The following is a 20,394-nucleotide window of genomic DNA, read 5'->3' as shown; positions in this document are numbered from 1 at the left end:
GGTGCCCCACATGGACTGAGACTGGGGGATGGGCAGGGTACTGAGCTCCACCTGCTCTCTCAGTCATGAGGGTTTCCCACCCAGCCTCTGGAGGGGAGCAAGGAGGGGTGGGCAAGGCTGCCCAGCCAGAGAGGGACCCAGGGCATGAGATGGCCACCTGAGGACTCAGTTGGGATCAGCCAGGGACCACTGCAGAGGCACAGCCTGCAGCCTGGCACATAGGAGGTGCTTGGCATCATTTGCTGAGTGAACACATGCACACAGGAGGAACAGCAGGGCCTTGGCCTCTGCCGGGTTGGGGGGGGTGTGCTATGGCAACCTGTGGGGTTAAAGGTCAACAAGACCAATCCCCTGCCTCCTTAGAGTCCTGCAGATGACTTCCAGCCCCCATGGGGTCTAGAGGTGGTGATGGAGAGCAGGGAGGCTAGGTGGGAAGTGGGCAGAGTACAGGACCCCAGCAGGTTCTCCCATGGTCCAGAGGTTTCCCCTTGGATGAGGAATGGGACAAGTCTGGGGCATATACTCCAGGCCACTGGCAGAGTGACCATTCATTTTCCCAGTGAGTATTTACTAAGCATGTGCTACATGCTGGGTATTGAGTGATACCTCGAGGGTGAAGAGGAAACAAAACAAAAGCCCTGCACTCAGGACACTCACAGTCACTAGTTGGGCAGGGACAGTGAAAAATACTTAAGAATCCACTGCAGGGGGTGCGGGTTCGATCCCTGATCGGGGAACTAAGATCCCACATGCCACGTGGTGTGGCCAGAAAGTAAGAAGAAAACTAAAAAAAAAATTCTTGAGAAAATTTCAGAGTGGCAAGTGCCCTGCAGTTACTAAAACAGGAGACGGGATGGAGAGGAATAGGAGGCATCGGCGGAGGTGACCTAAGTGTCACAGCCTGCAGGGCAGCGGACACAAGAGGGCTCTGGGGAAGAGCGTTCCACACAGGTGAAACAGCAAACGCAAAGCTCCAAGACAGAGCAGAGCTGAGCTAGTGTGTGGGGGAGCAGTGAGGATCAGTGTGGACGGGGCTGAGTGAGCAGGGGGAAGGGTGCAGCAGATGAGGTAGGAAGGGAAATGGGAAAGAACTGGCTTTTTTCCCCCCCCTGAAGAAGTGTAGCCTAATCAGTGATGCTCAGGGCTGAGCATCTAGGTTCTGACCTGCAGCAAAGCCCTGACTCAGACCCATCCACCCATGCCCTCTCCTCTGGGCTAGACACAGCCCATGCCCTGGAAAAGTCTTTCCTGAAGTCTATCCCAAGTCGCTCCTGCTGAAGTTGAAGCTCAAGCCCTTCAGGAGGATCCTCGCTGGGGAGGGGAGAGTAGGGGCGGTGTAGGGTGGTGGAAAGCCTTACGGTGAACATGAGCTGGCAGCCTCCCAGGATGTAGTCCAGGAAGGAGTAGTCCCGGGTTATCTGGAAGGCATCAGAGAGGTCAGTGGGCCCCCGCCCTGCACCCTCACTTGGCCATGGTCTCCACAAACAATCTTTGGGGAGCTGTCGCTCTGGGCCCAGATGGTGGTCAAGGAGGCCGAAAAAAGCAGATGCACCTGATCTGATTACCACAGAACCCAAATCCCTCTGTAACAATGGAGCAACGGTTCCCAGTTGGTAGAACATCTGTACACACACAGATGCACGATAAGTCCACACAGTGCCCCAGGGCCCAAAGTCAGTAACAAGTACCAATTATATGACAGCTGCTGTTTAGTCACTATGTCATGTCTGAGGCTTTGTGACCCCATGGACTGCAGCCCACCAAGCTCCTCTGTCCACGGGATTTCCCTGGCAAGAATACTGGAGTGGGTTGCTGTTCCTCCTCCAGGGAATCTTCCCGACCCAGGGATTGAACCTGCGTCTCCTGCATTCGCAGGTGAATTCTTTACTGCTGATCCACCTGAGAAGCCCAATTACATGGCAGAGAAAGCCTCAATTTGTTGCCATTTGGTCCCTAAGTCTCTCTAGCTCTTACCAACCTAGACTTGGAACAGAGAGAGGCCAGGCCACCAGATCAAGACCTTCTGCTGTAAATTACTAAAGCTGTTAAAACATAGTTTGGTCTTTGTCTCCTTTTGGCAAAGGATACTTGCCTTCCAATATTGGTGATGTTAGAAGGGTTCCTTGCAAAATAAATGTTTTTAAGTAAAAAAGACACCAAAATGGGAGGAGGAGGGGCTGAATACAAGAAATAACAAGGCGGGTGCCAGAAACCCAGAAGGGGGGTATGAGTGACAAGTTTCTGAAATAAGGACCTGAAATCATGATGCTGCAACCCACCAGCTTCACTGTCCCAGGGCACTGCTGCGTTGGGACCGCACTGACGCTCACATAAATCCTAGTCTCCAGGTGAGGAACCTGAGGCCTGGGGGTGGCCAGATGGTAGAGCCAGTGACAGGGGCCTCCAAGCCTGGTGTTCAGGGCTCCTGCTGCCCTGGCCGGGGCTGCGTTCCTTAACATCCCACCCGATTCCAGCAGACAGGTGGCCACCAGACATCCGGGGGCCCGGCCCCTGACCTCAGCCTGGCCACAGAGGTGTGAACAATGTCACTGTGGGCCTCGGGGGCCCCAGTTACACCGCAGGGCAGGAAGCCGAGCCCTCACTAATGTCACTGCCGGGGACAGGTGCCCCAGCCCAGCGCTCTCTCCCCCTCTGATGCTGAGCATGCAGTGGACAAGCCCGGGAAAAAGCAACTCCCTACAATTACCCTGGGCTTCCCTGGCGGCTCACTGGTAGAGAATACCCCTGCTAGTGCAGCAGACACTGGTTCCACCCCTGGGTCAGGAAAATCCCCTGGAGGAGGAAAGGGCAACCTACTCCAGTATTCTTGCTGGGAGAATCCCATGGACAGAGGACTACAGTTCATGAGGTGGTAAAGAGTTGGACATGACTGAGCAACTAAACAACAACAGTTACCCTCCAACCAGGAGACCCTGGAAGGTCATCTCATGCCCTCATTGACTTCAGCACAGGAACAGCATATAAGACTTTATATGCTTAATCATGTTAATGTTCCCATTCCACAGATGAGCAGACTGAGCCCTAGAGAGGTTAAGCTCAAAAGGTCTCAGAACCAGGCTCCATTACCCACCCACTCCAGTATTCTTGGGCTTCCCTTGTGGCTCATCTGGTAAAGAATCTGCTTGCAATGGGGGAGATCTGGGTTTGATTCCTGGGTTGGGAAGATCTCCTGGAGAAGGGAAAGGCTACCCACTCCAGTATTCTAGCCTAGAGAATTCCATGGACTGTATAGTTCATGGGGTCACAAAGTGAGTTGGACACAACTGAGCAACTTTCCCTTCACTTCACTTGCTGGCTCCACACCTAGTGCTCCCTCTCTTCTGCAGTGATTTATCTATCTCTGTGTGACCCCAAACCTTGCCCCTGCACCACGCCCACCCAGGCTGACTCACCTTGCAGGAACGCAGGATAATGACGCCTGAATTTTTATAGTTCTTCTTCTTCTTTTGCTTCTTGGGGTTGATACACTCAAACTCCCGCTGCACAACACAGGAGGAGCTCAGCTTGGGGTTTCTGCAGGGACTGACCCTCCCCTGGGCCCCAGAACCTATTCTACAGTGTTGACCAAGGGGTAGCACACCTCCTCCAGGAAGCCCTCCCAGAACTGGTTTCTGCCACCCTGGGCTCATGCCTCCCCAGAACTGATTCCTGCCACCCATGGGCTCTAGCTCATGCCTGGAGTCAAATGGATAGCTCCTGAGGGCTCACGATGCACTTCACCTGTATAATCTCATGTAATTCCCACTCTACTATTTTGCCTCCACTTGACAGATGGGGAAACTGAGGCTCAGAGAGACTGAATGTCCTGCTCAAGGTCATAAGGCAGAGAGGTGGGATCTGAGCCCCTGTCTGCCCCGGATTCAAGAACTCCTGCCCCTTCCCCGTCCCCTGTGGAGGTCTTAGGGTCACACCCTTGTGCACATCTTACCGGGACACCGTCACGAGCCTCACACATCTGTGACACCGAGGTCTGGAACTCACCGATGAAGTCGTGGCCCCCGTCATTGTCGTAGTCATAGCACATAACCTGCAGTGGGTCCAGCGAGGTCACCCCATAGCTGCCCGCAGCAGGCACTCACAGCTCCTCTCAGTTCCCTAAGCAAACCCCATGTCTTTTTTTTTCAGGAGGGATGCCTCCCTCTCCCCCTCGATCTGACTACCTGGCTTGGGGTGATGACTGTAGCTCCTGAACTGCCTCCTACAGGAAGCCTTCCATGATTGCTGGAAGGAGGAGAAAGGGTGTCTGCTTTAGTAATGGAGACCCCTCCCTCTGGTGCGGGAAGCTGCACACCCCACACACCTGACACTGGGCTGCTACTCTGTGTTGGGTTGTGGCCCACCTGGCCTCATGGGCCATGGCCTGGAGTCTTCCCTAGACTTGTAATTCTTTTCCTGAGATGGGTACAAAAAGTTCCAGCTTGATGTGCTAACTTAGCTGCCGTGACACTCCTAGAAGGAAGGCAGGAATTACTGTACCCATTGTAGTGATGGGTAAACCGAGGCTCTAAGTGGGAAGCACTGGCCCAAAGTCTTACAGTGGCAGCAGGAGAGCTAGAACCAGAACCCAGGTTTCCTGGCGCCCGGTCTGGGGGTCCCTACATGGCCTTGCTGCCTTTCCCCGCCCCGTCTGCTCTCAGACCCGGCCCCAAGGACTGAGGGCTTTTAGAGACTAATAATCACCATCTTCATCAACAGCTACAACACTTGGTTGTTTCCAAGGTGATTCTGCATTCATTAGCTTAGCGAGCAGCACACAGCCCTCCGGGAAGAACAGGGCAGCCACTCTGTTCCCATTTTAAACAAGAGGTTCACAGAGATGAGGGCCCTGCCCATATCAGTCAGAGGGTTCGGAAGACCTGGGACAAGGACTCAGGTCTCTTGCCCCTCCCCACCACGGGTTCTTCTTGCATCTTAATAAGCAAGAGCTTTGCCAAGGCACCCCCAGGAAGCCTCAGGTGACCAGGAAACCAGAGCTGGCAGGGTGGGCAGCAGGGTTCCTGCAGCCCCCTCACTCACTTGGATGGGCTTCTCCATGTCCCCATCACACAGGGACACCAAGGGCACGGTGAACGGCTTCCACACGGGGTCCAGTGTGTACTTGATCACCTGCAGGACAGTGAGGAGGCAGGGGTGAGCTGGGGCCCAGGGGTGGCAGTGCTCTGAGATCGGGCCAACACAGTGGGACAGGGGGAGGCAAGGTGGAGACACCCACAGCCACGCTTCTGGGGATGGACGTGAGCACCCCCGTGATGAGGAGGGAGCAAGTCCTTAGGGGCCACCAGGGGTTTTCCTGGGCACTGTAGGATGTGCTTGCTGGGTCCTGCCCCGAGCTGTCAGGGTTGCCAGACTGCAGGCCCACTAGCTCAGAGACCCCTGGACCCCCACACACCCACCTCAGTCCTGTGGACCAGCATCCACTTGCCATCATCTCCTGGTTTATAAAACTCGAGAAATGGGTCTGACTTCCCGAAGAGATCCTGGAGGAAGCAGGAGGATGTGGGTGAAGGAGGCATAACTACCGGATTCAGATGGGGTGGGGGTGTGGTCCAGCTGTCTCCCTTCCCCCACCCCCAGTGCCAGGAGCAGGAGCTGCTGGTCCCACTCCCTCAGCCTCTGCAGGGTTCAGCAGAGACCCAGGCAGTCGCAGACTCCTGGAACCAAGCAGCATCCCCAGGAGAAATAGCCCCATCCTGGGGTGACCAGAGCTTGTGCTCAGAGAGCTGGAGGCCTGGAGCCTGTAGAAGTAACAATTCCAGCATCTCAGGTGGAGCAGGACGTCAGAGAGAGAATGTTCCCAGGGTAGAGGGAGGTACCCAGCAGAATGGGGTTTTAATTTATTTTAGTGGGGTTCTGAAAAAATAAAAGCAAAATTATCCTAGCAGAAAAGTTCTTTAAAACTCCATTTAAGAAAATGTGGACTCTATAACAGGCTACATTCAAGAGTGGGGAGACGTAAAACAAATGAGTAAATAACATACATTGGGACTTCCCTGGTGGTCCAATGGATAAGAGTCTGCCTGCTAAGGCAGGGGACACAGGTTTGATCCCTGATTGGGGAAGATTCCATGGAGCAACTTAAGTCTGCACATCACAACTACTGAAGCCCATGTACCTAGAGCCCATACTCCGCAACAAGAGAAGCCCGGAACCATAACTAGCCAGTAGCCCCTGCTCAGTGCAACTAGAGAAAGCCTGCAGCAATGAAGAGTCAGTGCAGCGCCCCCCCCCCCCGCCCCCACACACACACAAATAATAATAATATACACTAGGCAGGAATTAGCAATAAAGAGACAAGTAAAGGAGATGGGGGTGGAAAGTTAGGGATCACTCCAGGGTTCTTCAGGGAAGGCCTAACTAGAAGGTGACATTGTGAGCAGAGGCATGATGAAAGTGAGGGAGGGGCCAGTCATGAAAAGATTCTGGGCAAAAAGCATCCCAGGCAGAAGGGACAGCAAGTGCAAAGGTCCTGAGGCAGGAGGGTGCCTGGTTTAATCCCAGACAGTGAAGAGGCTGATTTGACTAAAACAGAATGAAGGCAGGGAATATGGAAGGGGTGAGGTCAGGGAATCAGGAGGCTATGGATACATTAGGTGGGGTCCTGTAGGTTATTGTAAGGACCCAAGCATTTACAGAGATGGGGAGCCCCAACGAGTGGGCTTCCAGCCATGTCTTGAATACCTCCAAATGATAAGAAACCTCAGTGGTGAAGCAGTCTTAATTTGGGGTGGCCAGCAGGGCGGTGTGCGATGGACTTGTCCCTGGAGGGACAATGAAGGTGGTGGCCAGAAGCCCCAGGCCATACGACCCCAGGGCTGGGGAAGGGTTGCTGCCCCTTGATGGAGAACCCCCTCCCATGCCTGCCTCACCTTCTTGTCCAGCTTCCTGCCCGCCAAGCTCAGTGTGATGACCCGGTTATCTGACAGCTCCTGAGCAGCGATCTGCAAGGACAGAGGAAAGTTGGGGGTTGGGATCTGTCACCAAGACTCCCTTCTCTGACCTCCTTTCAGGCAGGGTGGACACAGGATGCCCTAGCAGTCAATTCTCCGGGGTGGGGCAGAGCGGGGAGAGGAAAGGAAAAGTAGTACCAGGTGACTTGGGATAAGCCTGTTGTCTTCCTAAAACCTCAATTTCCATCTTCTGGAAAATGGAGCTAAATAACTTATCTGGATCTGAGAGTCAGAAAGTGACCCCTAAGTGGCTCGAGAGAGGCATGAGACGGTGTGGGAAGACGAAGCAGGGATCAGACACAGGGATGGTCTAGAGCCCTGGGGAAAGGTTCTGGGTCGGGGAACGGCCTGCCAGGCCTCCTCATCCCCCTAATGCAGACCCAGAGTGCACATACGGCCACCTCGAAACACCCAAGGCATCGGAAATTCTAGCAACTTCACTGTGAAGCCAGGGAAACTGAGGCCCAGGGCAAAGGTGAGACCACCTGAGCTCCCTCTGCTGTCTCATCAGCTCACGCTAGTCATCAACCCTCCATGCCTTTCCCATCAGCCAATGCCCCCTGCCCCAGGCTGGCCAGGGACGTGCCAGTTGGGTGCCCTTGAAGCTACCATCTGCCCTCTCTGGGCATCTCCCTCTCTCTAGAGCTGGCAGGGAAGGCCCTCTGGCCAACAGGCACCCAAGTGGGTAGGCACCCAAGTCCTAGCTCTCTCAGCGAGGACTTCCTCTCCTCCCACACCTCTAGGATAGCCCTACCTGCTGAATGAGCTATTTGACTCAGAACCACAGACAGAGGCCAGGCTGGAGGCCCCTCTCTCCTGCCTCCCCTCCAGCTGAGACCTTGCTCAACAACCCTATAGCGTAGGCCCTATTATTACCCCTATTTCAAAAGAGGAGGGTATGTCTGGAAGGGAGCTGCTGGAAATGGTGGTGGAGGGCATACCAGCTGGGTGGGGTCCTTCTGGGCTGGCTTCCGTATGGAGGACAGCTGACCAGTGGAGGCACTTAAATGGGGAGGTTTTGAACCCCAAGAAGTGGGAAGAGGCTGGGCGGGGACATTCAAGGTGGCAGGAACAGTGGATAAGAGCCTGGAATAAGTGCTCCCTGGCGGCTCACAAGGTAAAGAAACTGCCTGCAGTCTAGGAGACCCAGGTTCGATCCCTGGGGGAGGGAAGATTCCCTGGAGAAACAAAAGACTATCCAGGAATCCCATGGACAGAGGAGCCTAGCAGGCTTTACAGTTCATGGGGTTGCAAAGAGTCGGACATGACTGAGCCACTAACTTTCACTTCGAGCTTAGAATTCAGTTTGCCTGAACTCAGGCCCATGGTCATGAATAGGGTAAAAGAAACAGCTGAGATTGCTGGGTCCCTCCCAGCCTGGAATGCACGGCTCCACAGGCAGTGGGGAGCCAGGAATGTTCCAGAGCAGGCGAGTAACGCCGCCTGAGTAAAGACACACAGGTACAGCCCTCCTCCTCCCAGCACGGCCAGTTTCCCTGGCGTCACAGGCTCTGAAGGGGGACAAGCCAGGAGGGCTAAACCGCCCCGGGGCACTTCTTCTCTGGGACCCAGCTCTCTCATCTGTAAAAGCAGACTCTGCCTTCCCAGAGTCTGAGGACCGAAGAGCTCATCCGCTCAAAGGGCCTGCGCATCACAAGAATCACTCTGTCGCGTAGGAATCATTGTGCATCACCGAATCTTTGCGCATCAGAGGAGTCATTGCGCATTGCAGCCACGAGCCAAGCTGCGAGGGACAAGGAGCTCCTGAAACCGCTTGAAAGACCCCCCAAGGGAGGACAGCAGGGGCCAGGGCCAGGAGGGGATGCAGGGAGGGCTGTGGAGGCCTCCGGGGAGGAGTAGGAGCGCCCCGGCCCGGGGAGACGCCGTGGGGACCCCTGGCAGTCCCCCGTCACCCCCCAGCTTGGCAGCCCCGACGCATCATATATGGAGGCAGGAGCCCGTTGCTAAGAGACCTGTTGCTAAGTTGTAAGTTGGGCCTTTTTACTCCAAACAAAGCTGGTTATTATCTGCCAGTGAAGCGGCCCATTGATGGGGGAGGGCAGTGGGCAGCGCGGGTGGGGGTGGGGAGGGCGGTGGCGGAGGGTGCCCACGGAGAGCGGGGACGGGCGCTGGTACCGTAATCAAGCCCTTCCCCGCAGGCTTGTCATTCATCAGCAGCAGAGGCCGAGTGATCTTCTTGCTGGAGACGATCTGGAGGGAGAGAGGAGGGAGGGGTGCTAGAAAAATACTCAACAGGCACTGCTCGCAGCAAACACTCCATGCCAGGAGCAGGTTAAAACCTCGCACTGTGGGTTCCCCGCCGTGGGAGACAGACCGCCACCGCTGCTAGCTCCACTGGGCAGCTGAGGCGACTAAGGCCCAGAGAGGTTGAGACACTTGTCCGAGGTCTCACAGCTGGGTTGGAATTCCAGCAGTCCGATTCCCGGGGACCTGCAAGTCCCCAGGAAAAGGCTCATGGAAGACTCACGTTCTGGAGGCTGCTGAAGGGAGGCTGGCCAGTAACCGCCTCCCCCAGAGTTATCCAGAGACCCCCTTCTCCCTCCGGGTGTGATCCGTGATGGAGAGGATCAAATCCTGACTCCTTCCATGCATTTTCAATGGTTTGAATAATGAAGACATTCACACAGGATTCAAGGATCAGTACAGATATAGGCAGGACAAGGGAACACACTGTGAAGTCTCCCTCCCGCCCGCCTCTTCACCCCCCATTCCCACTCTCTCCCTGTGCCAGCACGGTTCTGTTTCTCAGGGGAAATGCTCGTGTTTCTTTGTGCTGATGCGAGCATGTTCTTACTGTCCCTGTGCTAGCTTTTCTCCCCACCAGTTCCACTCTCGGCCTTCTCTGTGCCACTGTGGACTACTTCACCTAGCTCCCCTGTCTTCCAGATTGAGGGGGTTCACCCCTCCCCCCAGTGGGGGTCTAGCAGGAGGGGAGAAAGGCTAAACTGAAACTTTGCTGCTCATCATCGGCCTCCCTCGGTTCCAGCCCTGGGGCCTCCCCATGGTGGCCGCAGCTCTCCCCTGGCCCCAGGCAATACCACTTCCTGCACTGCCCCTCCCTCCAGACCAGGGGTGGCCAGCTGGTGTCAGGCCCTATGCAGGTTTCCCCACCCCTTGTGGGTTTCTGCTCCGGCCCACTGGCCCTTCAGCTCTCTCCTCCACTACCCTTTGAGGGTGTAGACACACCGCCGGGACCCTGAGGGACACACCTCACTTCTTAGGCAACTGCCGGGCCCTCGATTTTTTTCATTGAACATCATTTCCTGGAAGGCCCAGGGCGTTTCAGTCTCCACGAGAACCTCTTGGAGCCATTCCCATTTTATTCACCCACTATCCCTACAGGCTGAGCAGAGCAGTCATCACTGTTCCCAAGTAAAACAGGAGGCTCAGAAGGCCGTGGGGCTTGCCCTAGAGCCCAGAACTGTTAACAGTGATCAGAACTTGTGTCAGGAAGTCTTAGCCCTACAACTTCCATAAGCACACCAGAGAGTGAGCCGGAGGGGGAAGTGTAGCCCAGAGAAGGAAAGAAAGTTGCCCAAGGTCACACGGTGAGCCGGCCGCGGAAGTGGGACGACCAAGGGTGTCTTTGTGGCTGGCCGAATGCTCCTACCCCAGGAAGTCAAGACCGCACCTGCTTGCTTCTCTCTCTCAGAAGCTCTGGCCACAGGGGCCCGCACCCCTCTTTGTCACTGTGCTCAGCATCTGGGGATGAGAGCGCTTCAGCCCGGCCGCAAGCCCTTTTGGGTTCCTCCCCCCTTTTGCTGCCTGCGGGCCCCCAAGACTGTCTGCATTTGTGTTGCCACCTCCAGAGGCAGGTGGGGAAAATGGGACCAGGGAATGCAGGCAGCAGGAGACCCCCCAGGAGGTGCTCCATCCTTGGGAGCCAGGCAACTTGCACTGACCCCACCCTCCTGGGGGGTGGGGGGCGGCTCACCGTGCCCAGGCTGCAGGAGAACTGGCCCAGGAAATCATGCTCCTCCAGCTGCATGCTTGACTTGTCCTGGTCGAACAGGGCAAACTTGAGCTTCTGCACCTCCTCAAAGTGGTAGTCAAGCACGAACTTCTTGGAGAAAGCAGGGTTGAGGTTGTTGATTGCAGTCTCTGTCCTGTCGTACTGGCCAAGGGGCAGGGAACAGGAGTCAGAGTCGGGGAGCCACTTCACCCCTTCTTTGTCGTTGTTTAGTCACTAACTGGTGTCTTTCGTGACCCCACAGATTGTAGCCCGCCAGGCTCCTCTGTCCATGGGATTTCCCAGGCAAGAATACAGGAGTGGATTTGCCATTTCCTTTGCCAGGGGAATCTTCCCAGCCCAGGGATCAAACCTGCATTAGCCAGTGGATTCTTTACCACTGAGCCACTAAGAAAGGCCTGTTAACCTCTTCCTGGGCTATAGGAAATCATGGTGTTTATTCACGGAACACCCACCTCTGTGCCAGACACTCAGGGCAGTTATCCGCGTGGCTGAAGCAATCATTACTCCCCGCTCACAGAGTAGAACACTGAAGCAGAGAGAGGTTGAGTGACTTACCCAAGGTTGAACAGCTAGAGGGCATGGCCAGGATTTGAACCCAGTCCTGACTCCAGCCTTCACGCTTCTAACACACTGGCCCTGGCTCCATGCCCAGGTTCTAGGATGAGAGTTCAGACCCTGTCCCTGCCAAGGTTAAGTGACAGAGGGAGTCTCATTTCCCATGGGAACCTCAGTTTCCACTTCTTTAAAATGAAAGGATTTGAGTGTCTGTGGCTTTGCTTCCTTTTTATTTGTGGAGAACCCTTTCTTCAAACCACGTTTTACATGAAGCTGAGAGAAGAAAGAGAGAGGAGGAGGAGGGGTACTTAGGGGGAGGTGAGGTCGGGGTTCCCTGTCCCCCATGGAGGCAGATGTTTGTACCTTCACAGAACCCTGGGATGTCAAAACTGGGAACTGAGCGGCCCCCAGCCCCCATTTAGAGTGGAAACTGAGGCCTGGGGAAGGACAGGGCCGTACACTGGGGGCCACTGGTGGGGCTTGGACAGGAACCCCGCCTCCTGGCTTCTCTGCACTGAGGCCCCAAACCACAGAGTCTGGGTGACGGTCTATTTTGAGGCCTGGGCTGTGTTGATTTTTCCTCCCACCCATTCCATTTCCAAGGGCCAGAGAGCAGCAGGGATGAAGAGGTCTTGGCCCTGGGCTATTTTTAGCCAGGGTGGCTGGCCTGGGTGGGAGAAAGATTATTGTGGGGGGAGTGCTGTGAATGGAGGTGGGTGCCTGGGGGAGGAGGGGGTGGACATCACCCCTGAGGGGTGGGGCGGGGCAGGAGTTCCTGAAACCTGGCAGATAGGACTCCCAGCACTCCTTGGCTGACCCCACGTCCTACCTCCCACTTCTGGCTGCATCACCAATGTGCTGGGTGAAACAGGTCAGTCCTTCCCCTCTCTAGGCCCCCTTTTCCCCTCTGTAAAATGGGTCAACAAGCCCAGCCCATTTCCTTGGCATCGTAAGAAGGAGCCAACATCTGTGGAAACTCTTTGTAAACTACTGTATGTTCTGGGGGACGCCACCGAGGCCTCGTTAAATAACTATGAAAATTAAGAGTCATATATTGGAAAGTTTACATGCATGCAAAATTATCTGGAAGAATGGATACCAAACCATTCATAACTGGTTCTCCCTGACAGGTAAGTTCCCAACCACTTAGATTTTCTAGATTGTCTCAGTTTACTACAATGCATATAGATCCCTTTTGGAATAGGAAACAAAGCCATTTTTAAACCTTGAAAGTCTTAATGGCTTGGATTTCTCAGTATCGAAAGTCTTAATGGCTTGGATTTCTCAGTATCCTTCCTCAAGCTACATCCTTCCCCAGTCCGCAGGCCAAAGTCTTCTAGCTCAGAAATCCTTGGCTGTGGCACCATCAGCATTCTCAGCTCTGAGGCTCTCCAAGGTAGGCATAAAAAAAAACCATTTCATAGATGAGGAGACAGGCCCAGAGAGGGATAGCCATTTGCTCAAAACCGCACAGCAGGGAGTAAGAGCTGGGTCTTGGCTCAGCTCTGGGACCAAAGCCTAACACAGTTCCCTGTTTCTCTCTTTGCTCCTCACTGACTGTGCTCATTGAGGAATAAGTGGGGAAAGTTATTTTAAAAATGGAAGCATTTTGCAAAACCCTCTTTTAACCATCTATTATATTAACTTAAGGGCCTCCCTGGTGGCTCAGTGGTAAACAACCCACCTGACAATGCAGGAGACCTGGGTTCGATCCCTGAGTTGGGAAGATCCCCTGGAGAAGGAAATGACAACCCACGCCAGTGTTCTTGCCTGGGAAATCCCATGGACCGAGGAGCCTGGCGGGCTACAGTCCACGGGGTCGCAAACAGTCGGACACAACTGAGCGACTGAACAACAACAATAGTAACTTAAAATATTATAAACACTAAATATAAAATTCTGTAAACATAAATCTACAAATTATTCAGTTCAGTCGCTCAGTCGTGTCCGACTCTTTGCAACCCCCCAGACTGCAGTGCGCCAGGCTTCCCTGTCCATCAACCAATGAATTATAATAAACACAAATATAGATATTTTAATACTATAAACATTTCAGAATAACAATTTTCGAGGGAATCCCCAGCTCCTGCTCCAAGTATTTCCAAGGGCCTGACCCCAGGGAGGCAGGGGGAGCGCTCCCCAGCGACTGCGTCGCCCACCACCCTGGGCAACCGCACACGACGGGGCCTCACCTCCGTCCACCTGCCATCGGTCTCTGTGAAGAGGACACAGAAGGGGTCGGACTTGGAGGTGACATCCCGGTCCAGCAGGTTCTGGCCACTGACGGACAGCTCCACCTTGCACACGCAGTACTGGGAGCCCATGGGGGCCGCCCCCGAGGCCGGGGCACCCCCACCAGGTATGTAGGCCATGGGGGTTGGCAGCGGCGGCGGCAGCAGCGCCTCACAGTCTAGGGGGACAACACTGAGGGTCAGAGAGGGAACAGACATCTGAAACAGCCCTCCACACCCTGGGGAGGCGTCACCACCTGGCCCTCAAGATGTGGAGTGAGAAGTGTGTGTGTGGTTGGGGAGCGGAGCAGGGTGGGGATGGGGAAAAGCCTGGAAAAAGAATGCACGAAATGCATGAAAAAGGAATCTCCGTAGGTGAGTGTTTAGGTTGTCCCTGAAGTTGTTCTCTGCTTTGGTCTGTCTTTACCCGTGAGATACACGCAGGTCCAAGTTGCTCCTGTCAGAGCAGTAACACATCACGATGGACACAGGCATCCCATTCATGTTGCCAGGAAGACCTGGGCTTCTCCTGAGCAACTGACATCTTGGCGCCTTGCAACACCGAGGCTTGCTCATTCACCCCAGAGTGTCTCCTGAGCGTCTCTGAGTCCCAAGAACTGCGCCAGGGCTGGGCCCGGCAGTTGAGAAGATGGCCCAGCCTCAGCCCTCTCTGAGCTCCTGTTCTAGCCTGGAGGGCAGCCAGGTCTCGTGGGCTGGAGACTCCCAGGGGGAGCTGGGGCTTTGTTCTGAGAGTGATGGAAGCCTTGGAGGGTTTTAAGCAGAGAGGTGACATGATCTGATTTGTGTTTTTAAAAGCTCGCTCTAGCCCCTGTGGGGAGAAGGGGTTGTTAGACAGAGGAGAGGCAGCAGGGAGGCCAGCGAGGAGGTGGCTGGCATCCAAGCAGAAGGATGGAGTCACAGTGGCAACGCTGGGCCCGCCCCCTCCCGCTGACCCGGGGCCCAGCCCAGTCCCTGAGCACCAGCCTTTCGCTGGGCCCAGGTCTCAGGAGGCCTGGGCGAGTGTGGGGCTCCAGACGCAGCACCCCAGGGCGTGCCTGGCAGGCAGAGGATCTGGGAAGAGACAAAGCCAGTGCTCAGCGCCCTCCCTCCCACCGTCTGTCCCTAGAACCTCATTATAATCACACGAGCCCAGAGCATCAGGACAGCACTGCAATTTGCCTGCAGGATTTATTCATGTCGTGTAAAAATTAGTTTCCATCGGAGGGGCTGGAGAGTCGCACTCCCGCTCACTGTGAGCAGCTGGGTGGCCGTGCCCCGTGGGGGAGGGGTAAGCAAATCCTCGACTCAGCAAGGAGAATGGGGAATAGCGATGTCCCGCATAGACATCGTGGACTTCCCTGGTGATCCAATGGCTAAGACTCTGTGCTCCTAACTCAGGGGGCCCAGATTCGATCCCTGGCCAGAGGACTAGATCCTGCATGCCCCAATTAAAGATCCCGTGTCCTGCAACTAAGACCCAGTACAGCCAAATAAGTTTTTTGTTTTTTTTTTTAAAAAAGGACATCTTGCCAGGGGGCTGAGAGAACACCTGTTTATGCTTACACCTACCCATGGAGGATGGGGAGGGGAAGCATGACAGCCACTCCCATTTTGCAGATAAGGAAACTTGAGGCTCAGAAGCAGAAGTCACCTGTCACACAGTCAGGAACCAGAGGCAGGGCGTGAGCCAAGTCTCCAGGCAACATGAATGGGATGCCTGTGTCCATCGTATGTGTCCAACATATGGCCTGGGCAGGGAGACTGTTGGGCATGGTGGGGATCTAGAACCTAGGTGGGGACTATCTGGGGTGTCAGCCAAGCCCAAGGGAGCCTGAGGCTAAGAGGGCCCCCGAGCACCCAAGGTCACTAGTTCCTCTGGGGTTATCCTGTCCACACCCCTGCCTCTCCCATCATCACTGATGGGGTAGATTCCAGCCCACTCACTTCCTCTCCACCTCACAGGCCCCCTTCCTAACAGCTGAGATGTCACTTGGGCCACCATCTGCCCCACTGCCAAGTCAGAGACCTCTGTTTTCATTCTGGGGGTGTCAGGTACACACACCCAGGTTCACACACTTCCTGGTGCATGTACACACGGATACACACATATACCTAGGCCCCCAGACTAACAAATGTGGAGGCAAGCACTCAAATGATCACTCTGGGGCCACTTCTTCCCACTCTCCCCCGGATCTGAGCCACCCTCACCACGCGGTTACTGTACTGTCCTCCTGCCCCTCACTGGCTCCAGCCTGGCTGAGGGTGTGGCCAGGAGGGCCAGGTCCCACGGGAGGGTCAGGCTGGGTGGGACTCCTCAAAGCCCACTGCCACCCCACCTGGATCAGCTCGCAGACCCCGGAAAGCCGGAGCGATGGGTGGGTGGGGAAGGGGCACTCCACCCCCAGTTAGGGGCAGGTCCCCCATCCCCAACTCACCCTCTGGCTGGAAGCTTCTAGATGCCCGAAACGGGGAGCACATGGTGTCTGCAGTGGGGGCAGGCGGGGGTCAGAGTGGATCCCTCTGCGCCAGCCGGCAGCGGGCAGGCGGGCCGGACCCTGAGGCCTGACGCAATGGAAAAAGAAACCACAGCCTAGGCTGGGCCGGGCCCCCTCCCCTCCTACTCCAGCAAGAGGGCCGGCAGGCAAGGTGTCATTAAGGGAGGGCTGGGCCTGCCATGCGCATCTGGGCAGGGCGGAAAGCTCCCTGATGCAACTCCGCACGCCTCGCAGGTAATTGGAGGCTTTGGGCTGGAGAGGGGGTCTGGGGAGCCAGGGCCCACTTGTGGATGGTCCTGACTCCTGGCCCAGATAGACATAAGCCTTCTGGGGTGACCAGGGCACCAGGGAAGGGATCAGAAGACAGGGATACAGAAGGGATAGTATTTCTTTTTACAGAAAACAGTGCAGAGAGTGGGCAGGGCTTGGGAATTCCCCTTCATTCATTCAGTCAACATTCCTTGAGCACCTTGGGCTACAACAATAGATAAGACTCAGGCTTAAGCTCCCACAGGGTCCACTGTCCCCGGGCTTCTAAGGCATCTTACTCTTTAAGCAGAAAAAAACAGAATTTGGGGAGTCTGGGGCTGAGCCACAGGTCTAGAACATTCCAGTTTCAGCCAGAAACCTAGGAACGCATCATCCTTGGCCTCTCTCTTTCCTTCACCCCCTATCCTACAGCTGCGGTTGGTTCTACCTCCAAGATGTATCCAGAATCCTCCCCATCTACCCCCTTCCACTCCCCTGGCCAGTGACAGGTCTCCCTGAGCAACCCCAGACTCTCTTTTCCATACCAGAGCCAGAGGGAGTCTTGAAACATGCAACTTGGGGGCAGGGGTTTCCCTGGTGGCTCAGTGGCAAAGAATCTGCCTGCCAATGCAGGAAACACATTTAGGTTAGATCCCTAATCCAGGAAGATCCCACATACCACAGAGCAACTAAGCCCATGTGCCACAACTACTGAGCTTGTAATCTAGAGCCCGGGAGCTGCAACTACTGAAGCCTGCTTGCCTAGAGCTCATGCTCCTCAACAAGAGAAGCCACTGCAATGAGAAGCCTGTGCAATGCAACTAGAGAGTAGGCCCCTCTCCCCCGCCACCCGCTCTGCTCTCTGAAACTAGAGAAAAGCCCGAGCAGGAACAAAGACCCAGGGCAGTCAAAAAAAACAAAAACAAAACAAAAAAAAACCACACATGCAAATCAGATGCTATCACAGCTCTCCCTGAAAATCTCCCAGGGCCTGCATTTCCTGGCCCCGAACAATGCAAATCCTCTCCCGACCCTCCCCCTCATGCCATGCTCACTCCCCGTGCCCCAGTCACGCAGGTCTCCTCCCGCTCTGCAAACGTGCCAACCTCGCTCCTGCCTCAGGGCCTTTGCACTTGCTCTTCCCCTGCCAGAGATGCCTTTTTTCACACGACAGATCTTAGTTGTCAGCTTAATGTCACCCCCCTCCCCGCCCCAGAGGCCTTCCCTGGTCACCCAAGCAAGTGTAATCTCAGCCCTGCACCATTTTCTTCGCAGAACAATGTGATGTACAAGCATTTTACTATTTGTCCGTTTGCCTTGTGCGCTGCCTGTCCCTCTAGAGTGTACATGCCACAAGGGAGGGATCCCCACTGTTTTCCCAGCACCTAGAACAGCACTCACGCTGTGGGCAGGTGTGGGATAAATAGGTGCCAGATGAATGAGGGCGGGAACCCTGCCTTGGGAACTCCCCTCCCCCTCCCCCCCTCCCCGGCCTGCCCCCGGGAGCCCCAGAGGAATCACAACCACTGCCCTACCGCACACATCACTCAAGAGATCACGAAGCCCTTTCTGAATCCCTGGACCCTCATCACTGCTCCAAGAGGCCAGCACTAGAGGGGTTCACAGTCCCACTTCACAGAGGTGGAAACTGAGGCTCAAGAGGGGGCAGTGATGCCAGCGTAGGATGGTGCTGAGGCTAAGAGCTAGGGCCGCCCGACTCCGTCTTTCTCCCCCACTGCTGGCCCCAGTGGCTCAGGACCCAGAAGCTGGATTATGCACCCCACCTGCTGTGGGAAAGAGACGCCAAGGTGGCCTGCAGGGGCCCCAATTCAGAGGTGGCCCGTGACGGGAGACACCAAGAGAGGGGCAGACTCAAGGGGCAGGCACGGGGAGAGGGATGGCAGGGGACGGGGAGGCAGTGGCGGGGGTGGAGACAGAGACCTAGATGGGGAAGAGGGAGATGGGAGGTCGAGCTGCCCAGGGAGGCAGCAGCCTCCACCGCAGAGTCTCATCTGGTGGGCACCAAGAGGCAAGCGCCACCGCAGCTGGCCTGTCAGAACTGGGGGGCCTCGTGTGCCCTCTGAACAAGCCTGCTCAAACTGATACCTGAAAAAAGGAAATCCTGTTTTCAGTGCCAACTGCACAAAGTAAGGCTCTGTTGACTCTTGTCGTGGCGGTTACAAGGATAGGAGTGTGGTCCTCCGGACAGTGCTGTGCCAAGGTTGACAGCACGGACTCTGGACTCAGACTATCAGGGTTGAATCCTTGGGGCTTTCATTTACCTGCTGTGTGGTCTCAGGCAAGTTACTTAACCTCTCTGGTCTTTGTTCCCCATCTAAAAAAAACAGGAACAGGGACGTCCCTGGTGGTCCAGAGGTTAAGAATCTGCCTACCAATGCAGGGGCCATGGGTTCCATCCCTGTTAAAGATTCCACATGCCTCAGAGCAACTAAGTACCATGGGCCCCAACTACTGAGCCTGCGTGCCTACGGCTCCTGCCCTGCAACAGGAGAAGCCACTGCAATGAGAAGCAGTCCCTTCTGGCCACAACTAGAGAACGTCTGCATCCAGCAATGAAGATCCAGTGCAGCCAAAATTAAATAAATTAAAAAAATACAGAAACTTTAAACAAACAAACAAACACAGGAACAATAAAGTGCTTTCATCAGGTATTGATGTCGAGGATTAAGCGAGGTGAAGCACTCAGAATGACACTCTGCAGCTCCTGCTATTAGCAGTGCTTCCAGATGGCTGGGGGCAGGGGCAGACGTGTGAGGTTTACAGAGCGTATAAAGGGGACCAGGGGTTAAAACCGGTAGAGTATATGGTCCTAGACTTCCCATCTCAGCTGGAAGACACAGCTCAGAGATGCCAAGGGAGACCAGGATGGAAAATGCGGGGTCAGGGAGGGAATAACAGACTCAGACCCCACACACTTCAGGGTCTATACTCCTGGCCCATGGCCCCCAGGATCCTGAGGGCATCTGAGCCTTCATTCAGGCAGCAGACCGTGCCCAGCGGTGTCTGATCACTGACAGCAGAGGTTCCCAGAGTGGCCTCCACCGTCATCGCTCTAACTATGGTTCCCAGATGGGCCTTCTCCCTCCCTCCTGCAGGTTCCTGGGCCCCAAACAGACCTGTTTAGTCAGAGTCCCCAGAGTGGCATTTGTGTTTTAATGAGCCCTCCTGGTGGCAGGGCTTCCCTGATGGCTCGGATGGTAAAGAATTTGCCTGCAGTGTAGGAGACCTGGGTTTGATCCCTGGGTTGGGACGATCCCCTGGAGAAGGGAATGGCAACTCACTCCAATATTTTTGCCTGGAGAATTCCATGGAGAGAGAGGATCCTGGCGGGCTCTAGGCCATGGGGTCACAAAGAGTCGGACACAACTGAGCGACTAACACTCACTCACTTTCCTGGTGATGCAGCAGTGGGTTCAGGACACACAGATCCCAGAGGGGTGAGTAGGTGGGGCATCTTGTTAAAATGCAATTGCTGGTGCCCACAGGTCTAGGGAAGGAGTTGAGAGTCTGCATTTTCAACAAGCTCCCAGGTGCTACTGAGGTGGCCCATCTGAGACCACACTTTGAACACCAAGCTGCTACATGGCCCCCGAGGGCTGACCACACCCTCGGGGATGGCTGTGGTTTAGCCTGCTCTTGGGCATAACGAGGCAGTCGCCATATTTGGTCCCCATAAAAGCCCTGCCAGCTTCATATGCTGAGTTCGGGCTGAGTCTCGGCAAACCTGTGAGTCTGCAGCCACTGGTCTTAGGTGGTGACACCCTGGTAGCTGGAATCCTTGGTTGGCCAGCCACACGCCTGGTCCCCACTGGCCCTGATGGCCGCCTTTACTGACCTTTCAGGGTGGGAATATGCCTTGAACGCATCCAGATCTAAGTTGC

At 55.2% G+C, this 20,394-nt stretch overlaps 1 protein-coding gene across 1 annotated transcript in view; it reads right to left on the bottom strand.

Moving 5' to 3' along the window:
- The window catches only part of CPNE2 (copine 2), a 53,020-nt gene that overhangs the window by 17,847 nt on the left and 14,779 nt on the right, over window positions 1-20,394 (bottom strand). The window contains exons 2-10 of the mRNA XM_065925380.1: window positions 13,710-13,927; window positions 10,924-11,103; window positions 9,105-9,179; window positions 6,888-6,959; window positions 5,415-5,498; window positions 5,038-5,127; window positions 3,950-4,048; window positions 3,414-3,500; window positions 1,359-1,418 (exon numbers count right to left, since the gene is read on the bottom strand). Coding sequence (XP_065781452.1) covers window positions 1,359-1,418; window positions 3,414-3,500; window positions 3,950-4,048; window positions 5,038-5,127; window positions 5,415-5,498; window positions 6,888-6,959; window positions 9,105-9,179; window positions 10,924-11,103; window positions 13,710-13,889 — 927 coding nt within the window. The 5' untranslated portion in view covers window positions 13,890-13,927. The remainder of the gene's footprint in view (window positions 1-1,358; window positions 1,419-3,413; window positions 3,501-3,949; window positions 4,049-5,037; window positions 5,128-5,414; window positions 5,499-6,887; window positions 6,960-9,104; window positions 9,180-10,923; window positions 11,104-13,709; window positions 13,928-20,394) is intronic.

Source organism: Muntiacus reevesi, chromosome 2 (genome assembly GCF_963930625.1).
Source record: "Muntiacus reevesi chromosome 2, mMunRee1.1, whole genome shotgun sequence".
Lineage (NCBI taxonomy): Eukaryota > Metazoa > Chordata > Mammalia > Artiodactyla > Cervidae > Muntiacus > Muntiacus reevesi.
This window is presented reverse-complemented; position numbering and strand designations above follow the sequence as displayed.